This window comes from Patella vulgata, chromosome 9, assembly GCF_932274485.2.
Source record: "Patella vulgata chromosome 9, xgPatVulg1.2, whole genome shotgun sequence".
Lineage (NCBI taxonomy): Eukaryota > Metazoa > Mollusca > Gastropoda > Patellidae > Patella > Patella vulgata.
The window spans coordinates 29,146,577-29,172,978 of NC_065887.2; the positions used below are offsets into that span (position 1 = coordinate 29,146,577).

Here is a 26,402-nt window from a genome sequence, read left to right on the forward strand (position 1 = left end):
TATGTAGAATTAAGAAAATTACTTGCCCTTAGTCTACGTTTACATATTTGAGCTAAGTAATAAATATATAAAAGTTTGCATATTATTATGGTTGAGATTATTATGGTGTAGACTTTTGAATGTTTTCCACCCCCTAAATTCGCCATCTGTACTAAATGCTTTTATTCAATCTAAACATTGTAGCCCTATTTGTCGTTCTAATCTCTTACTTTTAATGAACGTTTTACTTGAATAACTATGTATTTACTATATTGTGGGTCTATTTGTCACTCTAAACTTTTAATGAAAGTTTTACTAGATTACAGATGCATTACGTAAGAGCTAAACCTGCCTATTGCAGGTTTTTATTTTGGCTTCAAATGTTATATAGTTTAATATTTATTCACATGACAAGCCTATAATCAACTATCTAGACCACTGGATGGTGCACATGTAAACGGATTCAAATAAATGATTTAATTTAAAAATGGAGAAGCGAGGTTGAGCCACGATTAACAAGTATCGTTGCTACGAAAATAAACAATCTACGTCAAAACTTCAATCAGTGATAACGTCGCTCAAAATAAAGTAATATGAATAAAGATTTTAATATATTAACTTTGAACTGTTAAAATAAGAACGACCAGCGCTTTGTCTAAATCTTACATAATACATCTTTACCTATGTATTTACTGTATTGTATAAATATATATCTATGTATTTGTTTAATAATCTGTTTATTTATGTTTTACTTGTTAAAAAAAACTTTTCAAATTAATATCCAGACGTTGTAATTAATTCTACACTATGTTCTTTTAAAGAGGAGGTTTTAGAAGTTATTAAATTTTATTTAAAAATACATATTTTAGTTGTTGCACATGAGTGTTCATCAGCGATCTTTTTTGCCGACGATAAATCGTAGAATGTTTGTCTGAACTGAACAGGACGACTATGTCCTGAGAAAGACATGCTTGACAAATCTATTGGTTCTTGCAGTTACACAGCTTCATGGGTATGGAAGGGTATCGCTGCCAATATTAAATGCTCTGCTAAAATGTCTTTTCAATTGATTACGTGTAAAAAGTACAATGTACAAAGTCTTAATACCGGTAATGATAAAGTCAAAATAAAACGAAGGGCAAAATTAAATGTAAAATGCAATGTGTCAAATGTTTAATGGAAAATGCTGTTTTTGACGTGTCTACATTTTTCCATTCCTTCATTACATTTTACATTTGTGCTCTTTCGCTTCTCATTTGTCCTTCACGCTTTCACGTAGCATCTTGCGCAGAACACTAAGTTTGGTATGCACATGTAGGATATAACGTGACTTCACATGTACCGAAACGAGGCTGGGCTCAACTTGACACACTATAAACCAGCACACTATAAGATATTTACCACACGATATTGAGGCAATCAACATGGTAAAATATAAGAAATTCGCTGGAAGACCGTGCTTGCAATAAAATCATGTGATTGATATGGCTAATCCGAGCCTTCGACAAATAACATAAAATGAAAGTATAGTCTATATTTAGTAATTAGAATACTGTCGGACAGCGACACATTTCTTTCGACAAAACAACGAGGATTTTTCTTTCTCTAAAGCACGTAATAATGAATGTGCCAGGAAATAATTGATAGGTTCAAAGAGCCATGGAAACATACTTTCCAGTGATGTATAACACGATTACTGGAATTTCATATTAAGACCCGTATTTTAACATTTTAAACCCTCGCCACCGACCCACACCCTCTCTCTAAATTTTAGTACAGGCTAATTAACTTTAACTTTAATCCATTCAAAAAAAAAAAAAAAAAGTCATTGTGCGCAACAAAAAATGAATATATGTGTACTTAAAGAGAGGAATGAGTATCCATGAACGTACTTTTCACTGATATCTGGAATTTCGTATTATGACCCGTATTTGGACCTTACATATACGTTATCATGGTAATATAGTTTAGTACCATCCAAATTTGATCGTTTTTCAAGGTAAGTAAATATCTTATAGTGTGCCAGGTTGATTTCCTCTTATAATGTGCTAGCTTACATTGTGCCAGGTTAATCTCGGCCTCAAAAAATGAAATGAAATGAAATGGGGTTTAACGTCCCACTGTTCTGCTCCGACTGGGCTAATAAAGACGGGCATACGCCATACAGTGTGCTATGAGGGAAATTTTGCCCGGGCAGCGGCACTATCGCCTACTCTTATATCGAATTCCAACTGCCAAGGGATCTTTTACGTGCATTCCAATGTATACACGGGACCTCGGTTTTTCGTATCATCCGAAGGACTAGACAGCTATCCTTGTCAGACCTTCCGTTCTGCACCACTGACAAGGAGAAACCACGTCGGAAAAGTTTCAAGTTGAAACTAAAACGTTGTGGTTTGAAGGTTAGAACAATATAACGTGAGCGGGTTATATAGACTTGGGTTTTTTAGTGCTAGAATGGTTTCTTTGATTGTATAATAGTGATGTGAGAACCTATTAAACAACAGGTATAGAAATAATTATGTTTGACCTTCTTAGAAAATATGCAAACTACAACTCTAAGAAGGACTACTAGGTTTGTACCATGGGCCTCATTTGCTTATATCATATGCAGCGTTATACTCTATTGTCTGCGTTACCAAACTGAATCCAATTTTAAGTATACCTCGCAAAAAACAAAAATATGTGGAAGCACCGAATCCGCATCCGACATCGAGAATCTTTTCACCAGCGGTTAGTCGAGATTGACCTGTAGGAGTTCTCTCCCATGAAGCATGCTGACTATCAAGGATAAATGAAATGAAATGGGGGTTTAACGTCCTACTGTTCTGCTCCGAACTGAAATAATGAAGACAGTCATATGCCATACAGTGTGCTATGAGGGAAATTTTGCCCGGACAGCGGCACTACCGCCTACTCTTATATCGAATTCCCACTGTCAAGGGATCTTTTTTACGTGCACGCCAATGTGTACACGGGACCTCGGTTTTTCGTCCCATTCGAACGACTATACAGCTGTCCTTTTCAGGCCCTCCGTCCTGCATCACTGACAGGGGGAACCACGTTGGAAGTTCTGGAGGAACTTTCTCGGCCAATGCAGGGATCGAACATCCGACCTCCAGGCTAGCGAATCAGCGTCTTACCCACTTAGCCACTGTGACCCCCTATCAAGGATAAAGATTATCTTACGTCGTAGATTTCTTGACTTAACTGAAGACCGAATTTCTCTGTTTTGTGAACGACCATTATTTTTAATCTTGACGATACCATTCCATCAGGAGGATTCACAATATTCACATATTTTGGGAACCAACAGTACAGATTTTGAAAAGAAAATGTTTCTCTCTGATTTTTACACATGCAGTTTGGTAGTTGTTAAAACAGAAATGCTCCTCTTCACTGTTAAACAGGTCATACGATCAAAGCCCCCTTTGGGCGTCTTCAGCACACTGTGCAAATTACCTGTATGATGCAATTTTCAAATCTACTCGACAACCACCAACTTGAAACGAGAGGATAATGCACTTCGTGATCCTACGAAGGGCGTAATAATTGACGTAAGAGCTTCTTAAGGGGTACAACGGAACAACATTCCTAAAGCGTCTTATATGTGCCGGGTCGTTAATGTGCTTCCAATGATAAATATTACACGGGACCACGGTGTTTTCTCCCATCAAGACGAAGTATGTATGGTGTTAACGAGTGCGCGCTGGATCAGTAGGTCTGTCATTGAGTCAAGTGGCGTGGTTTCGATTCCCTGCTTGTACGGGACACCCCCCCCCCCCAACTATACGCTTCTCCTTGCCAGACCCCCATGTATGGAAGGGTATCGCTGTCAATATTAAATGCTTTGCTAAAATATCTTTTCCGTTGATTATATGTAAAAAGTACAATGTACAAAGTCCTAATACCGGTAATGATAAAGTCAAAATATCTCTTAGGCAAAAGTTAAACATAAAAAGTCAAATGTAATGTGTCAAATGACAAATGTTTTATTGGAAAAAGCTGTTTTTTTAAGTGTCTACATTTTACATTTCTCTCATTACATTTTACATTTGCGCTCTGCCACATCTCATTTGTGTTTCGCGCTTTCTACATAGCACTTTAAGCAGAGCACTAACTATGATATGCAAATATAGACATCACGTGATTTATTAACTTATACAGAAACGAGGCCGAGATTGGAGCCACTGTGGCTAGGTAGTTAAGACGCTGGCTCGCTAGCCTGGAGGTCGGATGTTCGATCCCTGCATTGGCTGAGAAAGTTCATCGGGATTTTCCGACGTGGTTTCTCCTTGTCAGTGGTGCAGAACGGAAGGTCTGACAAGGATAGCTGTCTAGTCCTTCGGATGATACGAAAAACCGAGGTCCCGTGTATACATTGGAATGCACGTAAAAGATCCCTTGGCAGTTGGAATTCGATATAAGAGTAGGCGATAGTGCCGCTGCCCGGGCAAAATTTCCCTCATAGCACACTGTATGGCGTATGCCCGTCTTTATTAGCCCAGTCGGAGCAGAACAGTGGGACGTTAAACCCCATTTCATTTCATTTCATTTTTTGAGGCCGAGATTAACCTGGCACACTGTAAGCTAGCACATTATAAGAGGAAATCAACCTGGCACACTATAAGATATTTACTTACCTTGAAAAACGATCAAATTTGGATGGTACTAAACTATATTACCATGATAACGTATATGTAAGGTCCAAATACGGGTCATAATACGAAATTCCAGATATCAGTGAAAAGTACGTTCATGGATACTCATTCCTCTCTTTAAGTACACATATATTCATTTTTTGTTGCGCACAATGACTTTTTTTTTTTTTTTTTTTGAATGGATTAAAGTTAAAGTTAATTAGCCTGTACTAAAATTTAGAGAGAGGGTGTGGGTCGGTGGCGAGGGTTTAAAATGTTAAAATACGGGTCTTAATATGAAATTCCAGTAATCGTGTTATACATCACTGGAAAGTATGTTTCCATGGCTCTTTGAACCAAGGAATGGAAAAATGTAGACACGTCAAAAACAGCATTTTCCATTAAACATTTGACACATTGCATTTTACATTTAATTTTGCCCTTCGTTTTATTTTGACTTTATCATTACCGGTATTAAGACTTTGTACATTGTACTTTTTTACACGTAATCAATTGAAAAGACATTTTAGCAGAGCATTTAATATTGGCAGCGATACCCTTCCATACCCATGAAGCTGTGTAACTGCAAGAACCAATAGATTTGTCAAGCATGTCTTTCTCAGGACATAGTCGTCTTGTTCAGTTCAGACAAACATTCTACGATTTATCGTCGGCAAAAAAGATCGCTGATGAACACTCGTGTGCAACAACTAAAATATGTATTTTTAAATAAAATTTAATAACTTCTAAAACCTCCTCTTTAAAAGAACATAGTGTAGAATTAATTACAACGTCTGGATATTAATTTGAAAAGTTTTTTTTAACAAGTAAAACATAAATAAACAGATTATTAAACAAATACATAGATATATATATACAATACAGTAAATACATAGGTAAAGATGCATTATGTAAGATTTAGACAAAGCGCTGGTCGTTCTTATTTTAACAGTTCAAAGTTGATATATTAAAAATTTTATTCATATTACTTTATTTTGAGCGACGTTATCACTGTTTGAAGTTTTGACGTAGATTGTTTATTTTCGTAGCAACGATACTGTGTTGTGAAGACAAATTTAGGGGTATCTAACCTTGTTTTGAAAGATAAACAGATTGAAACTCTAAAGACAGTTTACAATGGTAAAGACTTTATTGTAATATTGCCCACTAGCACATATTATATATCGCTTTTACCGGAGTGGCAGAAGTTGACATTTTGCCAACCTGACATGTGTTTACATAAAACACGTGCTTCGGGTTATTTTTACTCTGTTGCATATACAAAGCCATAGTCCAGTCGATAAGTCCCGCCCCAAAATGATCACGTGTGCGTTTTAAATGGACGTCATTTAGGGCAGTGATCATATTCGTAGATGGATCACTGCGTGCAGTATCAGTGTGTAAAGTGAGTTATCGACCTTGACCTCGGGGTCAAGTTAGATAAACACCCGAGCTCGCGCAGTTAGTAGAAATCATATAGAGAAGTGGGGTGGGTTTTCTGTGCAATAACAACAAGCAGGTCAAGCCGGTGTCAATGTTACAAGTCATCGACCAGCCCCGGCCTGTTTACAGTTTTGATTAAAAAAAACCCATATCCAGTTTCACACGGGTTTAAAGTAGCTAAGTCTCCAACTCAATATCATCCAAAGTCTTCGACACTGAAAACACGAATTATTTGTCAATTTAAATCAACATTGATGTTGTGATCTTACCGGGAAAAGATGGGCTTCTGATATCAAATATTTAAGACAAAATAAACGTTTCAGCTCCATTTGTAACCAGGGACTCGAAGAACGAGACTAGAAATATTCCACAAGTCATGTCAAACGGTAACACCATTATCTGGAGAGCATGCACAATAAACGGTGAAGACTGTAATAGCCGGACGCTAGAGATTGCCATTCAACCAAACTAAACAGTTGTCATAACAAGGTAAAGAGTCTAGTCGTTCGGATGTCCATCAACGAAAAGGGTGATTAGTTTTTGCTATGGTTGAAAATCCGAGGTCCCCTGCACACCTTGACAATTAGAACCTTTGACAATTAGAATTCAATTTCATTTCTGCCCGGTGAAAATTTCTCTCATAGCGCACTGCATGGCGTATGCGCGTCTTCGTGTGATTGGAAGAGAAAGGCATGACGTAAATCCTCCCTCATCCATTCCTTGTAAATTAAACAATGCAAAGTAACATGTTAAGAAGAACAATTTATTTGTATTTCAGCATCAAGAACAAAGCGTAATACATAGTATTATATACGTTTAAATAGGCTTGTTCTCGCAACAATATGGACGTAATGAGACATTCCATATGTCACGATCTTAAGATATAATTGTGTCATCAAAAGAATAATCATTTAAAAAATCAACAATATACATGATAATTTAAACACATTGCAAAATAAAGAAGTCAAGAAAAAACGAACAAAAATGGTCATTTCTCTATTTTATACATTTTAAAGTGGCATTATCATTTCCTCATCATGACATTTTAAAAAATAATATCATATTAAACTTAACTCTATCAAAATGCCCACCACTGACCTATTTTTTAAGCCCCATATTATTTCTTTATGCAAAGAAACTCATTTAATGGATGCAAGGAAACTCATTTCGAAGCCCTATCCTATAACATTCAGAGTGCTTTCTCGAGTGGGTTAAGCCCTATAAGAGAGCAAGGCTAAGATAGTACATAACCCTACCTAGACCTCTTTGGGGACCCCAAAAAGCGATAATGTAACTTTAGGAAAAGTAAAAATAAAGTATTAGATGTTTATTTGAAAATAACATGAAAACATAATTTAACATGAAATGACTTTAAGTGTAAACACATAACTGAATGTACAAGCTCCAAAAAAACTATAGCTACATTAATTAATTATCAAAACGAAACAAGTGGGTTTTTGTATAAAAAAAACAATAGACTACATGGAGCCATAATTCTGACATAGATTTCAAATTCAAAGTCACTTAAATACTAAACAACAACAAAAATATGGTAGCTGTGTGAATTTCTGAAATTTCTAAGCTGAAATTTTGAGATAAGGTAAATACACCATTCCTCTATATTTTGGCGTTTAAATTTCATACATACTCAGACTTTTATACCTAAACGTACCTAAAATAAAGTATTCGTTTGTGTTTAGAGATGAGAGAAGATCTGTATGAGTTAGTTTGTTAACTAATTTTAGTTTGGTCATTGGCTTACAGCTGAACACACAGTCGGTTATAACTCTACACTGGCTCTATCTGTGGATCTAAAGTTTTAAATTATTTAAATGTAGCCATAATATATCCACTTCGTACAAGATCAACAGAGGTGGCCTAATTGTGCTTGAAACTAGAAACTGATTCCACGCAGATATCGAGATTTTAAGAGATATCAGTTTTTGTGAGTATAATGCCCCAAATAACGAAATATTATGTACATTACACTAAACTTTATTCATTGTGTAACTGATCTTGACTGGGATTAGTAGCTCGCTCTCTCGCTCTCTCTCTCTCGCTCTCCCTCTCTCTCTCCCTCGCTCTCTCTCTCTATCGCTCTACTAAGACAGTATCCGATGTATGCCTTAATATATGACACCGAGAAAATGTATAATTACAAAATATATGTTTCTATGTACAGTCAACCAAAACCCATTGCAGTAAGATTTCAACTAGTTTTGGTGTCAGTCAAAATAGTCTTTACCCCCAGCTGTCGAGACTGAAACGATGGCAGTAAATATTTAATCTGGCAGTGATTAAAGCTCAGTAATAATAAATAGCTATTTAATTTTAAAAAATAAGAATAAGGGTTTGGCCCTGCTCGAATTCAGGTGGGAAATATTAGGCGTACTGTACTCCATTAATCACCGCACTAATTCTTATTCATTTCCCCTTGAATTCAAACAGGGTCAAAGATCAAACTGATCCTGGAATTCACCAAAATACAACGATAACTTGGTGGATGCTTGTTTTCAAGATTCAGTGATAGTATCCGAGGTTATGGAACGCCGTATTAACATTTATATTAAGTCAACTGAATCATACCTATTATGTATTAATTATGGGTATCCTAGCTTGGCGTTCCATACTCTCAGATCACACTCAGATCACACTTGGTGTCAATCACGTTACATTATTTAATCCGATTGGATGTAAATATGTGTCGTTATTATAAGCCGGTGTTGACCTCCAATGGTTATTATGGTTATTTTCGTGTGTAAATGTTGTTGTGTCTGACGTCATCACATCGGACAGGAAAATATTATTTGGCGCTGGTAATATCATGACGTCATTGACATCGCTAACAGGATGTGACGTAATATTGGCTATTCTTTCTGTTTCTGTTTCTCTTATCAATTTTTGAAGTTCCTCTTTTTTCTTCCGTCGGAAAAACCCACACTGAAATAAAAACACATTTTAGATTGTCAGACAGTGAGTTTGCAAAACAAAAATCAGTAGACTACGGTAGTTGAGTACAAATCTAGTGTGCTAATTCCGTCATTTCATTTGATTTCAGTGTGCTAATAATATGTCATAATCGAAAATAAGCATCTTCCTACACCAGCTACTAAAAGACATAATCATAATTGCTGACTTGTGGATTGTAATCACAATATCATAATCAAGTAAATAATTCCTAGCTTTATAGCGAAAAATGGTTGAAGTCGTTCTTTGCTCTGTCTTCTGGGCCAACCAATCTGAACAACTTCAGAATTTTCTGAAATGTATACGTATTCAGTTTAACAGAGACAAGGCCCTATATATCTATACGGTTTTGGACAGAGAGACCTTCAATATGGCGTACAGCTTGGGGTAAGTAGTTATGTTATTATTTCATTCTGTTAATATATAAAAAATCGATTAAAAAAACACTCACCTTCCATAATAACAGGCCTACTAAATATAACAACAGCAGCCCACTTACAATACTCACAGCTAAAATCCAGATTTGAAATGGTTTCCGTATTATTTTAACCGGTAAAATAAATGTTGTAGCCTACAAAAAACGCCAATCATAAAACATTCATATATGGTTGAACATAGTTTTGTGGAATGCATTAAAGGGCATATAAAATGTTGGAGCCAGTATTGTACTACAGTAATAGAGCTGGTGCACAAACACCGAATCTGAAATGATAGCTTGTACGCATTCAGCGCCAGACCCTTGAAAATACGGGTCTTGTAGTGTAGGGTATGATAATTTTACCAGAGCTATGTTAATCCGACGCCGCGTTTAACTGTGTGGTGGTCTGGTTATCACCATTTTCAATATAAGGCTTGGTCTAGCTTTACCTCCGTACATCTTATCAAGCCCTTCACGTAATGCCCGGCATATTTCGGCACTAATTTCCATTAGCTACTGACCCAGCTGGGGAGCCTATCAGAGTCCTCGATCATCCCGAATACCAAGTCTCAAGTTTTCCAGCTAAAATGTCTACCTGTGATAATCGAGTTGCAAAGTTCAAGGATGAGACGGAAAACCCGGGTCCACACGTGTACATATTGGCGTGCACCTAAAGAAGAACACTTGACTGTTGGGTTTAGATGAAGATCGCGTGGATAAAAATGATCAACTCCCTCAACCCCACGTCAGCACGCACTGTGCACCTGACCATTGAAATGAATGTACACAGAATAATGTTGACGAGACTTTAATCCCCATTTCAATGAAAAGATAATTTATACGTACATTTAAAACATTATTTTGTGTTAAGGATATATATGTTGGAAAATCTGGTTCTAATAATGTCACTGATGAAATAAATCGAAGTTGTTCTTGAACCTAAAACAGAAAACATAATACATTAAACATACATTATGCAAGAGCTAAATCTGTCAATTGCAGGTCTTTCTTTAGGCCTGAAATGTTATCTAAATTATTAATTAGACACGAATTAACTTATCCAGACCATAATCAACTCTAGATGGCATCGCTAGCCTGCGATCTTAAGTGGATTTTGAGCCGATTTACTGCATAACTTTCCTTGTCGATTAAACGATTAAATGGATAATCGAGACTATGCTGTTTATCGTACTGACTTTAGTAATGATGACCGAGGCTAGGCAGAAATTTCATTCGCTTAGTTCTGATTCATAGTGGATCAATTTGAATGAAATTTTCAGCAAATTGCCTTTACGTTATCTAGTTTTTAATTATTATAGTGAGAACTGCCAGCTCGTTATCAAATCTCCCATAATGTATCTTTAATAATAATAATATCTTATTAACATCGTTAAACATCATAACATAACCAAAGTTCTTGCAAATCAAGTATACGTACTACTATACATTAGGCCTGATGATATCAGATTTGCATTGGTCTTTTGGCTTTTATGTCCCCCATGAAGGAGGTGAATATACTGATGGATAAAACGGATTGCCGTTTACTTCCTTATATTCCGATTTATATCGTTATAAATATCCCCTTCTAGGTCGTAATAATATTCAATTTAAGCTTAAAAAACAGAATAAGAGCTAACATTTCCTATCCGTGAGAGACATTAAACAAAAATTGTAGTGTATTTGATGTTGTACTTCAGGGGAAGCAACTCAAGAAGGGAATGTTCCCAGTTGGTCTCGGACCTGTCATTTTCCACCCATTGACTTCAGTGTTAAATCCATGATGTTTCTTGGCTTTTTATGGCATATTTTTAACACTCCGATGATCTTAATCTTTATACCCGCATAGAGAATAAAATCTTCTGGTAAAAATATTGAAAGGGGGGAGATATTTTGCTAGACCTAGATACAGGAATCTATTGGCAGTGACGTCCTGCTAGAAATTCAAACACTCTTCTTCGATTTTAAACCAAAAAGTCCCCCCCCCCCAAAAAAAAAGCACTTATGCAAAGGAGGGTTATGGGGAGAAAGAAGGAATTGCTATTAATAGCGGGGCTACATTAATCATGATAACAGTTTGCGTTAGCTGTTCGAGCTAAAAAATACACTGAAAAAACAAAATATATCTGAAGAGACACGATTGTCTATCCTTGACTATAGATATATTAAATAAAATATACTAAAAAATTACCTTTAAATCTTGCATGATGGATTTTTTTAATTCGAAAGTAATTGTCAAATAGACGCCATTATTTTTTCCCAGTGTATCAATATAGCACGTGATATTAAGACATTCTTCTGGGGAACAAATCTGAAAAATACAAATTCAAAGTGCGCGATTAAAATATGAGAAACCGAGACGTTTTTCTCAACCCCGATGAATTTCTTTGATATCGCGATTATGGTTTCTGCTAAGAGTCTAAAATCCGATCATGGCATATATATATTGTTAAAAAGCAGTTCATTGTTTCACAGTGGGTTTAAGTATACAAGACAAACACTAAAAGCCAAAATAGATTTACGTTAATCATTTCAGGAATATCATTGCTCAACTGTATGAGTTTTGCCTATAACGTTTTTTAGGACTTCGAATTCTGTATTATGGTTTGGATTGTTCGTACTTGGTTTTATTTTATTGCCATTGATTAACAGGTAAGTATGTGGACTTGAATATATAAGGGATAGCATGAAAGCACCACAGAGATTTCGGGAGTCTTCCACACAGGGTTAACCGGTTTGATTCCCGCCCCCTTTAAGGTGGTACATTAATGATTTAGCATAACTCGTCTGAACGACCCTGTTAGATTCTTTTAGGGTTCCACTGTCACTTTTTTTTATCAGTTAATCGGTATACTGCTCGCAAAATCCATTACAGAGTGCCTCTTTTCTCAAAATTACAAGACCAGACGTCGTTTGTTTTTACTGCATAGCCTTGGTAACCGCGGATTAAAAACTTGGTCTAATTGACGGACGGATACAATACTGATTAGTCTTACCAGTTCTCGTTCTTTTACATAATCCGTCTGGTCATCATTAGAGGAATATTTAGTAAGTTTAAACGATGCCCGTGGTTTGTCGATCGATGGCGTCCATACCATAGTACAACCTGTTCCAATACTGTATTCTTCATCTTCCGATCTTATCTAAAGACAAACAGGAAAATGCCCATTAAGTGTCTGTCAGTGATAACGATTTTGTTGAAGTAACGACAAAGTTAATCGTTTAATTATAATATTACCTGTACGTCTTTAACAGAAATATATTGTGAATTTGGTGCCAGAAGAATCAGAAAGCCATGGGGGAAGGGACTAGGTCCGTGATTTCTAACATCAAATACTTGCTTCATTTCTAACCAATCACCTTCATCGTCTTCTACCTTCTTATCAAGCTGTAGTTGAGCTGGAATGGCGGCTCTGGAAAAGAAACAAATCAAACTTTTGCCGGAGTCTTACTAAACGGAACGAATCACAAACTAAACGTGGTTTACGTCTAACGTATTTCACACAGACATATTTTGCGGAAAACGTCCTATAGTTAGAATAGCTCTACGGTGAGCCTTTTTTGCATTGGATGGCCTTCAGTGGAGAGTTAGAACCTTAACGCCGATTCCTTCCGTGGCATACCTCACGTTATATTATGCACGGGAGGAAAGCTGAACCGCTCGATTTTCCAAAGATGCATTGTCGGCATTTAGATAACTTGTGTAAAGAAATTTGTGTCCAAAAAATAGAAATAGGCCTCCCATCTATCATATGTGTGCATTTTTCACCAAGGTCATAATGTTTTGGCCACAACTTCCAAAATTTATGCAGTTTTGGAAGAATTCAAGCTTTCATTCGATGTATAATGAATGGTGTTAAAGTGTCGGAATCAAAACAGAAACAAACCCGAAAAAAGGAATGGCTGGGAAACGGAGTCTCGTTAAGGCTGTCATTATAGTCACCAAACAAACTACACGTATAGGGGAGCGCCAGGCACGTTTTACAACACTGCTTAATGCTTACCCAGTTAAGCTTAGTGATGCTTCAACACGAGCTTGTATTGTTGCCAATTTCTGGTTATTTCTCAGGTTTAGGTCAGTACTGGCTGTCTCAGCTTCCACAGTAATATTAAACTCGTCAAGGTTAAAGGAATATTGCTCGGTTATGAAACGGACGGTGAAGATGATCTCCTCTCTGCTTCGTAATGGATGCGAAATATCGCATTCCATCATATCGGTACTGTTGTCAAGGTTGTCCTTTTTCGACAGACAAATAATTTCCGAATTCCCAACAATTGTCTTGACCCTACCGTAACGAACGTCTTTAGGATATCGGAATCGGACAACCGTAAAGTAGGCTAATTCGGCAACGTTGTACAATCCGACCTGAACCTCAAACGACGGTGATTCGTCTAAGATCAAGTATTTGCCGTTGTTTTTGTAGATGACGTCGGTACTCAGAACGAGGTCCGCTTCACACGCATCGTCAGATCCACAGTCTTTCCAAAAGTGTGCCTGAAAGTGAAAGTGGAGATGAGTAAATACATTTTATGAGCCAATGCTTTCCCGTCCTTATACAGAACATCTCATATCACAAGAAAGTGGTGGTGGCGCAGTGAGATCAGGAGGTCTAGGGTTCTCTCGCGGTGCTGGCTGAGAAAGTTCCTCGGTATTTTCCGGCGTGGATTTCCTTGACTTTGGTGTAGGACAAAGAGGTGGGACGAACAACTATACATTGCCATACATGTAACAGAACCCTTGAAGCAGGAAATGAGAAATAAGAGTAGTCCGTAGCGCCGCTGTCTGGACAAAATCATTCATTATCCTGGTAGAAAAGTAAGACGGTGTGCCCTATTTCATTACATTTTCTCATATTACAGTTAATATGAAGAATTACCTCATAAAATCTACTTACCGTTGCTGACATTTCGGAAAAACTGTATGGGTTGACGATTGGGCAGATATGGCAGGGTGGAGCTAGTTTATCGTGTGCCAGGGTGTGGTTCAAATCAAACTGTAGAGGTGTCACAATATCACGACTTTTCTGAAATGTATAAGAAGACCCATATTTTAATATATATATATATATATATATATATATATATATATATATATATATATATAAGGAAATGCAATTTGAATATCGGACAGGAGAATGGGCAAGTGTGAACAGGCCCTTAGATAATAATTGGATACATTATTATACTACTATAACCTGCCTAAGGTTTGTGTTTTAACTAATATGTAATTTGTTCTCAAATATATATTATCGGGCTATCCATACTGGCCGTTTTCTAAACTGGATGTTGTAGACGAAATCTCAATCTGATTAAAATACAGATCTATATTTCGTTTCGGTTTTTTTATACTTTCGATGGCCTACACTACATGAAGATCTGACAAGTTATAGCGATAGGTCACGTCAGGGGTCAAACGACCGACTTATGACCCTATGACGTCAGACATTTGATTAACCAATCAGCATTGATGTTACTAGTGGATTACCCACAGTTCCGTAAAAGACGCGCCTAAAGCTCGTCGTAACAGGCCGTTTCATTGGCTTATCCCTGACACCATTCAGAACACGAGTTAAATAACACCTCTTCCAGATCCAAGTGTAGTAAAGACAAGTCAAACGAAATTTTGAACTATAAAAACGAAACGAAATAGGATTTGTGTTTTAACCAGATTGACGAAATCTTAGCCATTTCCTCGCGATTCGTTTGGCTTTACTATATAGTTATCATGACTTTATTTCGATCTAAGAGGATTAGATCTGAATAATTTTTAATCGGAATTGGGTTTTTATTCTCAAATAAAATAAAATTTCTTTGGTAGAAACCAAATTCATTCTTTAAATGATCATAATTTACGATAGGGTTGATTAATTTGAATACCTTTTCGACCAATAAGCCTCTCGGAAAGAGTACTTTTCATTTTAAATGAGCCGAAAGGGTTTATTTAACCTTTACTCTAGCAATACACGGCTTGAGTTGCATCGTTCAAAACTATCCGATTTATTTCGCGACCCAAGATTTCAATGGCATAGCCTTTCGATTTTTTGTAACATTTCACTGTAGGGTACTGTTAACCTATATTTTAGAACGAAGCCATTTTGAAGTCTGTAAGCTTTAAATCTCTTAAAATTACAACGTGAAAGAATCTCCAGGTATTCTATGAAAATAATTTCTACTTAAAATCAGCTACTTTCCTATATTTTTGTTTGATAAAATCGGGTCAGCTCTGAAACCCCTTTTAGCTGCATCGCAATTTTTGTTTAAATACTGGGTGCAAACCTTAAAGACAAGAATCTATATTAATTACCTTAGTATACACTGTGTATGACTGACCACAATTCCAGCTTCCAACACGTAAACTAATTGTATCTTTCAGCACTTCCGTTTCGTCTCCGTAACGATCTCGAACAAACAAACGCTGTCTTTCTTGGCGGTGTCGTGGTAGAGTGTCAAGCCTTAGTGTAAAACTGACCGCTAAAAATAAAATTAAATAATTGTAAGTTTTATATATCCGCCAGGTCTATGCGCTTTTATTCATTCCATAAAATGAGAATTACAAGAGATTCTAGTCCAATCTGATAAATTAAAGGGGTAGTATGTATGGTTATTTCTATGTGAAGGTTCCTTAGAGAACTTTATCCTAGCCCAGTGAAAATCTCTGGACAAGTTTTTAAAGAATTACTAACTGTAAGTTTCGGGATAGTGTTTGCCACAAATCGAAAAACTACCTTTATTAGACAGTTGCCCAGTTAATAAGGCACTGGCTTGCTAGCTAACCAGGAGGTATCTATTTCGTTCCCCGAGAAACATCCTCGATATGTTTTTCCATTGTAAGTGGCGCAGGAAATGGGTCTGGCAAGGGACAGTATCTAGTCGTTTGGATGGGACGATAACAGGGGTCATGTGTACACGCTGACGCACAAGTGCAAGATCCCAAGACAGTTGGAATTCGGTGCAGAAAAATAGGACGTTAAACTCCATTGTTTCCACTCCTTTCAATACGACTTGACATATAATGGATTTAGCTGTTCAAGTTATTAAAATTCATTGAAAATCAATATACTTGTTCATCTCAAGACCTTAAACTCTGCGTATCAATCTAAAGTCAATCAGGTGATAACTTTGGTCTCTAGGGCAACCACAAGATTTTTCAAAGTGATCATTGAAAATCACTGGGCCTCTTCATCTCACGACCTTAAACACTGTGTTAAAATCTAAAGTCAATCGGATATTAACTTTAGCCTCTAGAGCAGTGGTTCTCAATCCTTTTTTGCCAACGGCACACCTTGAAACACACGAAAAAATAGCGGCACACCTGGCTAAATATATATGAAAAATATTTGAATTTTGTAAAATAAAAACATGACTTTTAAGTCAGGCGGCATACAATCGTAGACAGAGACTAGTCGTAGAAACATAGATTGGCTTAAACTAAATAAAGAAAAACACGTCTATGAACTTATCAGCGAATACTTAATTAGGATCATGTGGTTTTTCACATTTTCTTAGTGTGCCTTTCAAAACACCGCGGCACACCTAGGAAGATCTCGCGTCACATCTATGAACTTATCAGCGAATACTCAATTAGGATCATGTGGTTTTTCGCATTTTCTTACCGTGCCTTTCACAATTCCGCGGCACACTTAGGAAGATCTGGTTGAGAATCACTCCTCTAGAGCGTTCACAAGCAATTGTAGACGCCGGACGGACGGACGGACGGGGGCGACGACAATATCCCGAAATGACCTAGTTTGTGTCGAGTGGACGTTAAACCCCATTTTCCCTCTCCTCTCGATACGACTTAATAGATTTTTTCGTATCAAAAAAAAAAATAATATAAGGGGTCGATAAAAGGTTAAGGAATCAATGAGGAGGTCAACGGTCAAATAATTTCGGAGGCTATGTATTATACATAACTACTTACTCTGTGTTTTAGGTAAATTATTTCCATCATAAATAAAACACGCCATTGCTTTCAAACACTGGGCTGGGGCTCCACGATACAGACAATTAGGTGTACCATCAGGGTCGATCACACGAGGATTTATGTCTAGACGGGACCGTAAGTCAATTACAGGTCGTGCTGCCAGAAGTACAGCGTTGTCAGAACCATAGGCGCCTACTACAAAATCTATATAACAGAAAACAAACAAAATTGTAGCTGGTTATTAATTATGAGACACATGTCAGCTACATCGACGTATTTTTCTCGGAAAATTGCTATCTGTGGCTTCCAAATGCACGACATGAAACGAAAGTAGCATACATTGGTTGAATTTAGAAGCTAGCGGGAATATTATTGTACTATTTGTACTATAAACGATTAGTAGCTATGCCAGTTCATAAATGGAATCGGATAAGAAAACCCTCCTCGTGCATATGGCGGGATCCTTGTCAGAAATTTGGACATACTCAATTAGACAGACCAAACCAGAAAGACGTAAAGCTTACCAGAATAAAAGTTCCCATCCACATCGTGTGGTCTTGAAATTGACCAACCAAAACCCAGTAAAGATGGTTTGAGGTCACTTCCGACGATTCTTTGTGAATATTCCTGATGTATGCCAGATAGTTTACCATTATATATATACACAACTCCACTAGTTTCTTCAAATGGAGCACCCACAGCTATATCTTTAAAATACAAAATTATTAAAATAGATTTTTTGTTCATTACCGCCAAAGAGTGATGTGGATGTAGCGCAGTTAATGTCCAATGGGAATCCATTTATATCTGGCCTTGATAATAGTTACACGTGAGGCAATATTGAGAAATAAAATATAATGGGGTTTAACATCCTATTTTTCGTCACCAAGCAGGCTAATGAAGACGAGCATACCGAATGTAGTGTGTTATGAAGGAAATTTTGCCAACTTTTGGGGGAATTGGAAATATTTATACTAAGAGGCCTTTTAATATTATGGGAGCAATATTGACCTTCTCACGAGATTCGGGGCTCGATTCCTGTGTTGGCCCAGGACATTCCTCGAGATTGTCCATCTTGGTTTCCCCTTGTCGGTGGTATAGTTGTTCGAATGGGATGAAACCGAGGTCCGTGCCTTAAATATATAACTGTAGCTTGCCTCCTATTTTATGGCAAAGGCGGAGGACATGGTAAGGAATCGCGTCTAGTCGTGTACACGCTGGCGTGCACGTAGTAAAAGAAACCTTAACAGTTGGTATTCGATAGCACACTGTATTACACCCCACCCCACCCACCCAAACCCCAGTGTTACTGACAATTTGTATTTAGAAACATGACAAATTCCAGTTTTATATCTATGTATATATGTGCAGTTTGCCAAAATATATGACATCTCTTAACTGTTAATGAAATCTGAATTTAGATTATGTATCAGCATCATCTGGTGAACTTTATACACAGACTGTTGACATCCATACCTTCAAACCCATCGTTGTTTAAGTCTTTGATATTTGCTAGAGTCGTGCCAAATCTCGCAGCCGGACTGTTTGATCCCTTTAACGGCGCTGGCGTCGGTTCCATATCGAACTAAAATACAGAGAATTTGTTTAAAAATACAATAAGTTATCCTGGTCTATGAAATATGAAAACGCGTGCATTAACCCCCAAAACTAATAATTTGTTTGTGTAAATTATAAGAGTAATACGTACAAATTCTTTGTTGATGTACACATAGACTCTGCCTTCATCATATAATTCAGTAAACAATGGTGCACCAACAACTAAGTCATCCAAAGAATCACCGTTTAAATCAACTGATATAACAGATGCTCCATAATAACTGCCGAACTACAACATGAAATAATAAAGTTCTAAATAAATATTGAAGTAAAATAGAAATATTACTAAAGGCACAATGCTCCAGAAAACCAGTAACAAAAATAATGTCTTAAAAGTGGTAGAAAGTAATTTAAATAGAAATGAGTTGACAGACTATTATAAGACAATAAAGATAACGGCAGTGGATGACCATAACAGGATTGTGTATGGTCTTAAAGTCTTTTTTCCTTTTAGTCCGAACTATTGTGCCTTTACAATCACTGAATACATTTAACACTTGATCCGGTATGTATCTTTTAGATTTCTTCTTTATATATCGAGCTTTTTTTTAAAACAGCTTACCTGCTCTCCATCTTTTGTCAACATAATTCTATTATTGTCATTGTAAACCATAATCTAAAAACATTAATCATAAACCATAATTCTATTATTGTCATCAGAAACATACACCCTAATTCTATTATTGTCATCATAGACCATAATTTAATTGTTGTCATCATAGACCATAAGCTAAAAACATTAATGATAAACCATGATCATAGCCAAAAGATAGGACACCGTTGTAAATGGAACTTTAATGGTTGAGGAATAAAGTCTCCCTCGTTTATTCTAGACAGGAGTTTTCGAAAAAGTTCAATTGTTTTCTTTCTTGCACTGTTTGTAATAACCGCTTATAGTCCGATCAAATGTTTGATTTATTCGGGTGTATCCAAAGAGAGTTTTCCCTCAACTTATATTTTCATTCTGGCGTTCCCGTCCCCAGTATAAAGACTGTTGCCTTATATTTATAAAAACCCTTATGTTTTCTTGCATTGTCGTTTATGCAGTAATGTACTTTGACAGCGTAGGAAAATTATTCTTATTAAAACTAGACAGACCCCCCCCCCCCAAAAAAAAATGACTTATTTAATCTTCAATGAACTACAATTTTTATCTTTCATAATATGTTTTGATCCAAACAAAACGCTATTTAAATCAGACGCATATTTACCTGTATAACAATGTATTTTACGTTTGTATTCGGTGTTATAAGGGAGGAGAGCCACGGTGGATAAGTGATTAAGACGATGGCTAGTTGGTCTGGAGGTCGCGGGTTCGCTCCCGGTGTTGGCCGAGAGAGTTCATTGGGATTTTCCGGTGTGGTTCCCCTTGTCAGTGGTAAAGGACGGAGGGCCTGACAAGGACAGTTGTCTAGTCGTTCGGATGGTACGAAAAACCGAGGTCCCGTATACACTGTGCACGTAAAAGATCCCTTGGAAGTTGGAATTCGATATAAGAGTAGATCGTAACGCCGCTGTCCCGGCACAATTTCACTCATAGCTCACTGCATGGCGTATGCCTGTCTTCATTAGCCCATTCGGAGCAGGACAGTAAGACGTTAAACCCATTTCATTTCATTTCCTTTCCGTTGAAAGGCAGGTCAAAATGTCTCTTTTAAGTAATGATCAGTATTATTTGTGATTCAGTTTGATAATTTTAATACCATATTATATTGATATATAATATTGATATTAACTCATTTCTGTTTAATTGTCATCTTGTGTATATAATCTTATGAATTTATAATCTTATGTATTTATTATGCAGAACTGGAGAAAATAAAGATATATATATCCGAATCTATACCGTTTTATAAATAACTCTACATGCATCAGTCATTTTGATTAAATCCTTTAGATTCGTAACCGCTTGATTGCTATACAGAGCTAAGAAGATGGGCTGCATGGTTAAAACTATCAGAAATAGAAATGGAAATATATATTATGACGTTGCGTCATACGGTGCTCTCATATACGGCGTGTTTGATCCATGTTAGATCTTGACATCCATTACACATTCTCTGATCAAACAGACGTTACTTTAGTGTTTGTCCAGCCAAAATGAGTTACTGAGTGATTAGGTATAATGAACTGGTTAAGTCCCAAGAATCAAACACGCCGAGGATCTAACCTTGCCTTGATTATCTGCCCTTGGTCCACCAATCACTGTGAAGATGCCGTCAGCAGACAGTCTGGCTGTCGTTATTGAGTAACCTACAACATAAAAATACAAAATACATGAAGTCTACGACATTTGTGTTTATTTCCTTATAATTTTTTAAAACTAAAACGATTCGGCAGTTACCGGGGAAAAATTGCGCTTTTAATGAGCACAAAGGTGTGGTTTAACGTCCAACTTACCTAAATAAGAGTTATTATATAGTAGTCTTTCAGGTTGAACTATTTTCGGCCGAGCATCGTATCTACCACTGACAATAGCAAAACCACCTGAAAACATGAAAAAAAGACAGGATCAGATTTACTAATACAATATTAATATTAAAGATACATTATGCAAGAGCTAAATCTGCCTATTGCAGGTCTTTCTCTATGCCTTAAATGTTATATAAATTATCATTTAGACTTTAATTAACTTACCAAGACCATAATCAACTCTCGATGCCATCGGATGCTGGAGATTTTCAACAGATTTAAATACCATTGACAGTTAATGATTTAATTTAAAAATGGACAAACGAGACTTTGTTTATTATCTTAACAACGAGTCTAAACTGTCTGTTCTTCTAACGGGGATAGAAATTTTCAACATATCCCCTTTTCATTATCTATTTTTAATTATTATAGCGAAACTGTCAGCTCTTTATCTAATCTTACTAATGCCCCTGTACGAAGAGCATAATTCCTTATACAATTACCAGTGTGGGACGTAAATCGCAGTGGGTTAGTCAGTTAGACGCTGGATCGCGAGCTTAGAGTTATCGGGTTCGCTCACGTTGTTGGCCGAGAAAGTTCCTCGGGGCCTTCCGATGTGGTTTCGCCTTGTCAAGATGCAGGATGTAGGGTCTTGTCAAGGGCAATGTCTAGTTGTTCAGATGATACGAAAAATAGAGGTCTCGTGTACACATTGGCGTGCACGTAAAACAACTTTTGACAAAAATAGGCAGTAGCGCCGCTGCCCGAGAACAATTTGCCCCATAACACATTGTAATGCCGATCTTTATTTAATGATTTGGATCCCGTGCTTGTACCTATAGGATACTCCCACTGCTAGACCTAAATTGATCTAAATAAACTATTAATTACAATTATCTTTTTATCAAAATCTTGTGTATATAATTCTTTCGAGTCCACAGTCGAATGGGAAACAAGATAAAAACTAACGGTTTTAAATTGGGATAGACAGCTCTGGATTGCTAAATATATTTCCAAATGTTCGCGTTGATATCGGGGATGGTTTGTTTAAGTATTGGGTGGACGTCACTGTCTTTATCTTTGTATAAACAACTCACATGAGTTGCAATTGCCATTTAACTGATTGTCAGTCCAAACCCGGGATCGAATCCGCAACTTGCATAGATAAAAGGCATTGTGATTTACAACGTTTTCCACTCCCCATTAGAAATATTGAACGAAGAACTTGGAGAGCTTCGGGGCAAACGCGTTTTTATATACAATAAATACGCGGATTAAAATCAGTTACTTTCTAATTTATCAGATAAAATATATTTTAAGAAAGGTAATATAAAGATAATTATCTACCTGCCCAATCATTTATACCAGGTGCTCCCATCAATAAATATCTACCGTCCTGAAAAATTAACACAACCAGATTATAATGAAGTAAATCTTTTATCACCTTTTGTCCGGCTTTTGGAGTGCCGCTATTTCGCGACCCTTGTCATGCAGGACGCACAGTGAGGCCATTTCGTTGCATCATACCGAATTGTCGGACTAAATTACCTTTCACTGTCGTGGTGGTTCAGTGAGAAGGTGGTAGCTCGCTAACTAGGAAATACGGGTTTCGATCTCGGTGTTGGCCGAAAAAGTTCTCGGAGATTTTCCAGCGCCATTTTCCCTTATCAGTGATGCAGGATGGAGGGCCTGGCAAGGACAGCTGTCTAGTCTTTAGGATGGAATGAAAAACCGAGGTCCCATGTACACGTTGGCGTGCACGTAAAAGAACCCTTGGCAGTAGGAATTCGAAATAAGAGTAGACCATAACACATTCTAAGACACGTGCCAGTCTACATTAGCCTAGTCAGTGCAGAACTGTAGGACGCCAATCCCCGTTTAGTTTTATTTCCTACCTAGCTATATGGCTCGATTGGACTACAGAAATAACGTGTCTTATTCATGGTGGATACACGGACTGGACATACATCTATAGTGAGAATCCAACATACAACCGTGTGGCTATATTTTATTAACACTACATACCTTCGAATATGTAACCGAAGTACCCAGAGTACCCATTCCGTAAACATATACTCCCGTTGAATGAATTTGTTTCTTATAAAACTCTAAAGCTGGCCAAACACTGGTTTCTGTAAATTTTAAATCACTGTTAGACTCATAACATAATCCATTCATAAATTCGTGGCCTTGTACATAGTACTCTCTATCCCGCCATCTTGGTGCACACACCTGAAAAATATTGTTTAATCTGCGGTTAAAGATATTTAAAGAGGATAACTCAAATACCTAACAATCAGATCGAATACAACCATCTGACCTACTCAAATGAGAAGTAAGGATACCCTGCACCCAGCACGGCATCCGTCACTAATTGTAAGTAACTGGTGTAATTGGACTTAGAAATGATTTTAACAGCAAGGTAAAATATATTTATTTCTTGCCCAAAACATTATGTTTTACAAGATACTTAAAGCGATGCCCATTTTAAAATCGACCAACTTTAATGTATTCGTCGGTGTAAGGCGTTGCCGTACAACGTGGGAGACTGCTGTCTTTAAATGAACTGGAAGGCAAGTGAGAACGATGTCATTTTTCACCAGGATGTGAAAGCAATCCACCAGGGACATCGCTCGGCAGTTCGATTCGACGGACCCATGTTTCATATAATCCGTTTCGTTTTTGCTTCATTTACTAGGCTTTTTTAGCAAGGTACCGGTATAGCCTATTTGATTCTACTGAGGGTTGCGGTGGCGGGGTATTTCCCCTTTCGCTAGATTCCTTTTTTGCGTGGTTTTCTGTGCACCATCGTTCCGACAGGTTTTGTACTATCAGTGTCTTCAGACACATCTATCTGCGATCTGTCTGGGTAGAAACGGACGTGAATCCCTAGTGTAGTTTCTCCGTGCATATAATACCCCTGGAACACGTGCAAATGTTTGAATATATCGAGGAATGGCGATTGATGGGGTATTCCAATCTTAATCCAGATATTAATTCCGTACTAGGGGCGATACACGTCATAGATTCTTACCACTACACTATCATCACCATCAATATTAACATCTAAAGATGCTCCAAGCCATTGATCTTGTTTACTATGATGCAATGTTATATTCTTCCATTTCTGTACTGTCTGTTTTATATTACCTGGTAATAATATACAAATACATCGTCAGTATGAATACAAAAACATTTACCAATGACGACAGCGGTTTTAAACAGTGGGTATTTAGCGAGGAAGCCACGATCCTCGGTACTCCCAGTGGTCTCATTCCGTTCTACTCTACTATACCCTGGCTTCATCCATGGGGTATTCAAGTATTCAAATTATCTGTCCTTGATCGTAGCTTGATTCTACGAACCAATCACAAAACAGTACTGTTTACAAACCAGTCTTAGCCCCATTGTTTACGTTCACAACAATATGGCGGCGTGCTCGATTATGAGAAAGTTTGCAAGAAAGTTAATATAAAAGAAGTGGCATGCAAACAAAAAGAGGTCATAAAACATCTTTTTGGTGGGATAGATGTTTAAGTCAGTCAAAACAGGCAGTTGCAAGTCGTTATGCAGGTAATGTCAATACGTGTCTCCGCCACTGATGAACCAAGGAGTAAGTGGAGTGGAACGGAATCGGACCACTTAGGGATACCATGGATGGGAAGCCATTGAGTCCTGACCAACGACATGTTCAGCCCCTTCAGCCATCAGCAATTTTATATACAGACAAGCCCAATAACTAACTCATTCAACCAAACCAATGCCACTGAAACTGAAACTGAAATTCAAGGAGTGTTGTACGCTAACACAACCCACTGCTTACAAAGCACCGGGGTTATCAAATTAGGGACAAAACGGACAAAAGCTGGTCAAATAGCCTATAATTAGTAAAAACTAAATGAGCAAGCCGATTTTCGGTAATCTTTTTACTGATGGTGATACGATTCAACCACGCAAATGTCAAAATACTTTTCTCTCTAGCGTCTTTAAAGGCTTCCGAGAGAAGCGAATAATCCTGCAGCTAATCGTGCAATGTTTAATACATGCAAAATCAATAAGGTGTGGTGTTCCAGAAATATTATGATTATTATGCATACCCTATCTCGAGCATTATACCCCAAAACTACATTTTAAAATTACCTTGTGAATGTATTTCAACTATTTCACAGTGATTTGTATATTCTGTAGAACATTTATATAAGGCACCAGGTCTTTTAATCTCAGCAAGATTGGAATCATTAGCTTGAGGAGCACCAACTAAAATCCTGAAAAAATTAATAAAGTCGTAAATATAAAGGGTTTTCAATTAACTTCTTCTAATAGTGTCTGGTAACGCTAATATGTTTAGCCAAAATAAATTGTTATAAAAAAAACGGGAAGAGGGAATTTGACGATTGGAAGCACTCATTCCAAAGGACATGTTACTGGTTCTATCGATGTAAATTATCGCTCTATATTTGAAAAGACTCCGGAAATTACCGGAATTTACCGAGGAATTGCGCCGATTGTGTCAGATATATACTGTAGTGAGAAATAAATGAGATCAACCAATTTGATATTGGTCAAAATAAAGTATCGAATTCAGTTGATCTGATGTGTTATTTTGATTACTGATGGAGAAAGACCTATCTATAGGAATACACTTTTGTTTCAAAAGTATCAAACGGTAGTCGGCTTATTTATTAATTATAGTACCATTTTGGCTTAATAATTCTTCACACCGAGAAATGTGAACTTTGAAAACAGAACTCTGCCCTGAATGACAGTCATGGTGAAAAAATAAAGTAGTATTTTGTTACATGATTCTAATCCGTTTCACATCTTCCAAACACACAAACACTAAATAAACATTTTCATTCTATACCAGTCCAAAATTACGTCGTTTTAATTAGACGTTAAGCTACTAAGCTATTGACAGACGGTTGACAGCTGACACATTAATGAGTTTAATTACTACGTTATTGTTTTATTTTATTGCAATCTCTTTTATATTTTAATCTTACCT

General features: G+C 37.0%; 1 protein-coding gene across 1 annotated transcript in view; it reads right to left on the reverse strand.

Moving 5' to 3' along the window:
* Positions 1 to 6,806: 6,806 nt before the first annotated feature.
* Positions 6,807 to 26,402, reverse strand: part of LOC126807786 (integrin alpha-4) — a 30,459-nt gene continuing 10,863 nt past the window's right edge. The window contains exons 2-21 of the mRNA XM_050532613.1: positions 25,538 to 25,662; positions 24,432 to 24,547; positions 23,423 to 23,629; positions 22,745 to 22,793; positions 21,386 to 21,472; positions 21,156 to 21,238; positions 19,548 to 19,601; positions 19,077 to 19,214; positions 18,845 to 18,953; positions 17,893 to 18,075; positions 17,366 to 17,572; positions 15,749 to 15,915; positions 14,340 to 14,468; positions 13,449 to 13,939; positions 12,683 to 12,857; positions 12,441 to 12,587; positions 11,636 to 11,755; positions 10,294 to 10,386; positions 9,481 to 9,600; positions 6,807 to 9,002 (exon numbers count right to left, since the gene is read on the reverse strand). Of these exons, the coding sequence (XP_050388570.1) occupies positions 8,727 to 9,002; positions 9,481 to 9,600; positions 10,294 to 10,386; positions 11,636 to 11,755; positions 12,441 to 12,587; positions 12,683 to 12,857; positions 13,449 to 13,939; positions 14,340 to 14,468; positions 15,749 to 15,915; positions 17,366 to 17,572; positions 17,893 to 18,075; positions 18,845 to 18,953; positions 19,077 to 19,214; positions 19,548 to 19,601; positions 21,156 to 21,238; positions 21,386 to 21,472; positions 22,745 to 22,793; positions 23,423 to 23,629; positions 24,432 to 24,547; positions 25,538 to 25,662 (3,076 nt within the window). The 3' untranslated portion in view covers positions 6,807 to 8,726. The remainder of the gene's footprint in view (positions 9,003 to 9,480; positions 9,601 to 10,293; positions 10,387 to 11,635; positions 11,756 to 12,440; positions 12,588 to 12,682; positions 12,858 to 13,448; positions 13,940 to 14,339; positions 14,469 to 15,748; positions 15,916 to 17,365; positions 17,573 to 17,892; positions 18,076 to 18,844; positions 18,954 to 19,076; positions 19,215 to 19,547; positions 19,602 to 21,155; positions 21,239 to 21,385; positions 21,473 to 22,744; positions 22,794 to 23,422; positions 23,630 to 24,431; positions 24,548 to 25,537; positions 25,663 to 26,402) is intronic.